At 42.3% G+C, this 6,000-nt stretch overlaps 1 protein-coding gene across 2 annotated transcripts in view; it reads right to left on the bottom strand.

The window, feature by feature from the left end:
• Positions 1 to 4,642: 4,642 nt before the first annotated feature.
• The window catches only part of LOC143961249 (A.superbus venom factor 1-like), a 251,857-nt gene continuing 250,499 nt past the window's right edge, over positions 4,643 to 6,000 (bottom strand). For both annotated transcript variants that reach the window (XM_077470484.1, XM_077470485.1), the window contains one exon: positions 4,643 to 4,918. In XM_077470484.1, coding sequence (XP_077326610.1) covers positions 4,777 to 4,918 — 142 coding nt within the window. In that variant the 3' untranslated portion in view covers positions 4,643 to 4,776. The remainder of the gene's footprint in view (positions 4,919 to 6,000) is intronic.

Genomic DNA, 6,000 nt, shown 5'->3' with positions numbered 1-6,000 from the left:
TGCATCATTGCCACTGCATTCTTGTCTGGGTCTCCTGTAATCAACTAAAGATAATAATTTCTATTGTGAAGAACATAGACTGCTTCTATGTTTGATATTCATCTTTAAATTTATACATTATTACCTTTCTCACATACTATGAGTATCGCCTCTGGTCTATATCATTATAATATCGTATAAAGTACCATCATCCAGAAATTGTAGTTTTAAAGGAAAAGGCTTAAATGGAAATACCGGGTAGTCGCTCACACCAACCCCATATGTAGTTCCATTCAGCCATATAATGAATTGGACTATACTGGTACTTGGTAATGGAAAAACACTAATGAAAAAAGGTATAAAACAAAACAGTAATCAAATATCACTTGAAGAAGTACAATAATATGCACATCACAGTTATTACCTTTCTATTTTTATTACTATACCCCTGAAGAAGAAACTTTAAAGCAGAACTCCTGGATTGGTAAAAAAATCCCACATTAGTACACCCCCAACACAAAACACTAAACAGTTATTACATTTGTGAAATTCCTTACCATTAAAGAGAAAAGTCGAATTGCATTTTCTGGAAGTCTGCTCTCTAATTCAAAAAATGCATCATGCATTCTGCCAAGGAGACAGTTATTACATCATATCCTCTCCTCTCCCTACACTGTAATCAAACTACATTTCCCATGAATCTTTGGGATTAGAGTGAATGTAGGAGGGTACATGAGGCCTGTACATGTAAATGAGAACAAGCCCACTTCAGCATAAATCACACCACCTCATTCTGCAGCCAGCCAGCCATACTACTCAGTAACACACAGCAGGATAGGTAGGTTACAACCTTATAAATGCAAAGCGTGTTTGTGCTCCTCCTCCAGCCACAACAGCAGATAAACATATTGCCCTTGCTTGATTTCATCATTACTGAACTGTAAACACATTCCATAATTCTATATTATACACACTGTACTCTGCTGTAATTCGGTATTAGAAATAATCCTCCTCATGCTGTAGCTTTGAGATCTTTCTAACAGCAATCAGTGCTTGTATGGTGTATATGAGCACATGCCTAGCTGCACCACAGAAAGAGAGTTGGGACATGCTGCTTTACATCAGCAGCAGGGATGAGCTTTATGTTCGAGTCAAACTCATGTTCGACTCGAATATTGGCTGTTCGCCAATACGCCAGCCGTGTGACGCTTTGATTCTTCTGATACTTCTTAAATAAGGGAGGATGGGGCCACCTGGTGACGTAAATGGGTGACCCCGCCCCCTGTGACAACACGGGGGAAGCCATACGGAAGTCACCGGGTGGCACCACCCTCCAGTATTTAAGACGTGTCAGAAAAATCGAAGCGTCACACGGCTGAAGACTCCCACAGAGGCGGATCGTGTGGACGGACCGGAGAAGAAGCCAGAGCAAGATGCGGGAGAAGAAGGGCGGAGAGAGAAAAAGAAGGAGAAGAAGAAGATGGAGGAACAAGAACAACACCGAAGGAAGACCAGAAGAAAGAAGATGAAAGAAGTAGAAATTAATAAAGGACTTGTCAAAAGCCATCTCTTGTGTTTTTTAACCTTTTTGTCACTTTTTTTTTGTGAAATGGTAGGAGTACATTTGTACCCCATTACCAATTCACACAGGGGAGATCCGGGGGTCTTGTTGGCTTTTTTTACCTTTATGTAATTTTGCTGTCAGACTGTTCTAAACACAGGAAACATGCGCCCCTTTACAGACATACTATAGACACCTCCCAGGTATGAAATTTAAAGGAATATTACACTTTTATTGTATCACTTTAAGCATTATTAAAATCACTGCTCCTGAAAAAACGTCAGTTTTTAAAACTTTTTTTGCATTGATACATGTCCCCTGGGGCAGGATCCAGGTCCCCAACACTTTTTATGACAATACCATGCATATAAGCCTTTAAAATTAGCACTTTTGATTATTCATGTTTGTATCCTGTAAACTTTAATGGTGTTTGCGGGTTCGAACAAATTTTTTGCCTGTTCGCATGTTATGGTGCGAACCGAACGGAGGGTGGGGTGTGTTTGGCTCATCCCTAATCAGCAGTATATGTCGGCATGAGAAAAGAACAAAAAAAGTGCAGAGCTTACTTACTAAATAATATCAAAATAATGGTGGAACCCTCTAATGTATAAAAATCTCAATAAACTTCAATATTACCACAATACCGGTCTCTGTGATATGTGACATCACATATAATACACATCCCACTGAAAATTAGACATAAAAATGACTGCAAACTTAGCAGGTATGGTGGAAAACCCCTTCTACAGATATTTGGCAGTGGACAGTGTCAGTAAATCAGTGCATGGTTTCCACTTGTTATCAGTGCAGCCTATCAGTGCCCATATATGTAGCCTCATCAATGCCCATCAGTGCAGTTTTTCAGTGCCCATAAGTGCATCATTAGTGCAGTTTATCAGTGCCCATCAGTGTGGTCTCACCTATGCCCATCAGTGTGGTCTCAGTTGTGCCCACCAGTGCGGTCTCATCAGTGTCCACCAGTACAACTTATCACCCATCAGTATGGTCTAATCTATGCCCACCAGTGTGGTCTCATTGTTGCCCAACAGTGCGGTCTCATTGTTGCCCATCTGTGTGGTCTCATCTATGCCCATCAATGCAGTCTCATCAGTAAGTGCCCATCAGTGTGGTCTCATCAGTGCCCACCAGTGCGGTCTCATCAGTGTCCACCAGTGCAGTCTCATCTGTGCCCATCAGTGCGGTCTCATCAGTGCCCACCAGTGCAGCTTATCAGTGCCCATTAGTGTGGCCTCAGTGCCCACCAGTGCAGCTTATCACTGCCCATCAGTGCGGTCTCATCTATGCCCATCAGTGCGGTTTTTATATATGCCCATTAGTGCGGTCCCATTAGTGCCCACCAGTGCAGCTTATTAGTGCCCACCAGTGCAACTTATCAGTGACCATCAGCGCTGCTTCAAATTGAATCAGTGTGACGTGTATTATAGGAGCCAGTCTAGGAGGAACCTTGTTACAGAGGCCACTGGAGGAAGAGGACCGAGGGAGGAGATGACGTGCACGCTGGGATATTCAAATCCAAGATCCAGACACTGATGAGGCTGCAATGCTGGGCACTGGTGAGGCTGCATTGATGGGCACTGATAAGGCTGCATTGATGAGCTTTGGTAAGGCTGCATTGATGGGCATTGGTCAGGCTGCATTGTTGCGCAAAAAGAAAGAAAATCTGTAAAATGTTTAATAATAACTAACTACTAATAACTAACTATTAAATTATAGGTATTGGAATTTCCTTTCAAATTTGGCTGTTTGTGAATGTAATGAATACAAATTTATCTGATGTTACGAATTATCCGAAATAATGAATGCCGCATGATCGCATCTAAACAAATGTAATGGAGCAAATTAATAATAAATAATAATAATAAAAAGGTTTTATTAAAATTATTGTTAGTTATTATTATTATTAGATCATTACGTTTCATTTGTTTCGTCAATGGCATTCCCTATCTCAGATCATTCGTAACTTTGGATAAATTTTTACTTGTTACATTCAATAACAGCCAAATTTGAAAGGAAAGTCCAATATCTATAATTTAATATTTATTATTAGTTAGATATTATTTCATATTTTCGGGTTTTTGAATTTTCATTCTTTTGAATCTTCAGATTTTAATTCTTATTTTCATATTTCGAATTTCGAATGTTTGAATTTCGGAATTTCGGTAATTTTGAATTTCTGAAATTTCTAATTTACGAATTTCAAATGTACGAAATTTCAAATGCACGAAATTTCAAATTTTTGAAAATTTGAAAATGTGAAATTTGAACATTTTGAAATGAGAAATTTCAGAAATTGAAAAATTCAGAAATTTGGAAATTCCAGAATTAAGGAATTTAAAAGGAGAAGCGTCTGTCAGCTAAAAATCGATAGAAAGGAGATCAGTGAACACAGGCTGTTCCCAGTTGCACCGATCATTCCCGGGAGATTGGGAGGCTCTTGCGCTTGTACAGAGTTGCACCCCCCGCGTCCCACCTCGCGGGAGACTTGAGAAGTTTGCCCAACACTTGCTGGTTGAAGAGTTAGGACAAAAGACTACCCCTTTACAGCTACTACACAAAGACCTTCACCTATTGCTTATGCTAAGAGGTACTTCTCAGGAGACATTGCGCCATATCCCAGCCATTCTCCTAGGTGCACTCTAAATTAGTTATAGTATTATTATTCATATTGTAGTTAATGCTTATACACAATGTTTATTGATAACTTTGCTGATTCATGAGTTAATCCCGGTTCAGTGGTACAGAACTCAATTCTAAATTACCTTGGCATAGTGATTATACTGTCTTGCAGATTATGTCAGAATCTACTATCTGTGTGTTCATGTATGCTCAAACCACCATTAATTCTAACCCGTACCAATACATTGAGTTAATTTACCACTAAATTGTGTAAACATGGGAGATGTTTTTTTCTTTCTTTCTTTATTTTTTTAATTGAGAACATTTTGATTCTTGGGTTTGTAGAGTTGGTTTAACAGTTGTTGGTGGGGAGCATGTCTCCGGTTAAAAACTGTAATAAGCTTCAGTTTTATTGGAACATTTGGTCATGGTAAAATTATATTTGAGACAAACAGCAGCTACAACTTTTTCTTCCATTATTTTTATTTATTATAATGATAGGTATTAAGGTACCTATGTGACATAATTGCATTTTATTTGAATGTACTGTAGTAGTTGAGCTAACACTAAACACCACGTTTATGGAAATTGTAGATCATTCAGAGCATACATCCCTTAAAGTCCAGATCTTCTTCCAGTTGCTGGGCTTTTTCACAGAGATACGAATATTTAGTATTCTGACAATCATTTGGGTTTGGGAACCATTCAAACCACGTGTCTTTGCCTATAACATAGGAATATCTGCAGGAAGAGAACAAGTACAAAAAGTGATGGAGGGTAAGAAACTGAACACACCAGAGGAATGGTTTGGGCCAGGACATATTGTGCATAATTTTATACAGGTTTTTTTTTTCAGAGAATAGCTGCAGGAACCCACCCTTCGCAGTAAACTCCCGCCCCCAATCTGGTCCCCAGTCCCATCATTCCTCAGTAAAGATAGCCATATAATGCATGTGGTTTAGGCCCTGATCTGCAGCTCATAGCCTCCCCCCACCCATCCAAAGCTCCCCCTCCATCTATAGCTCACCCTCTCCACTCTCATTAACAGTTCACCTCCCCTCCCATCCCCAGCTCACCCTTTCCCCCACCATTCACAGCTCACCCGCTCCCACACCATTCACAGCTCACCCTCTCCCCCACCATGCACAGCTCACCCTCTCCTCCACCATCCACAGCTCACCCTCTCCCCCACCATTCACAGCTCACCCTCTCCCCCACCATGCACAGCTCACCCTCTCCCCCACCATCCACAGCTCACCCTCTCCCCCACCATCCACAGCTCACACTCTCCCCCACCATCCACAGCTCACACTCTCCCCCACCATGCACAGCTCACCCTCTCCCCCACCATCCACAGCTTACCCTCTCCCCCACCATCAACAGCTCACCCTCTCCCCCACCATTCACAGCTCACCCTCTCCCCCCACCATCTACAGCTCACCTTGTCCCCCACCATCCAAGGCTCACCCTCTCCCCCACCATTCACAGCTCACCCTCTCCCCCACCATTCACAGCTCTCCCTCTCCCCCACCATTCACAGCTCACCCTCTCTCCTACCATCCACAGCTCATCCTGTCCCCTACTATCCACAGCTCACCCTCTCCCCCACCATTCCCAGCTCACCCTCTCCCCTACCATTCACAGCTCACCCTCTCCCCTACCATTCACAGCTCACCCTCTCCCCCACCATCCACAGCTTACCCTCTCCCCCACCATTCACAGCTCACCCTCTCCCCCACCATTCACAGCTCACCCTGTCCCCCACCATCCACAGCTTACCCTCTCCCCCACCATTCACAACTCACCCTCTCCCCCACCATGCA

Source organism: Lithobates pipiens, unplaced genomic scaffold, assembly GCF_037356315.1.
Source record: "Lithobates pipiens isolate NorthernLeopardFrog02 unplaced genomic scaffold, aLitPip1_a1.2 Scaffold_8, whole genome shotgun sequence".
In the NCBI taxonomy this organism is placed as follows: Eukaryota; Metazoa; Chordata; class Amphibia; order Anura; family Ranidae; genus Lithobates; species Lithobates pipiens.
The sequence above is the reverse complement of the archived record's forward strand: the minus strand, read 5'-3'. Positions and strand labels throughout refer to the sequence as shown.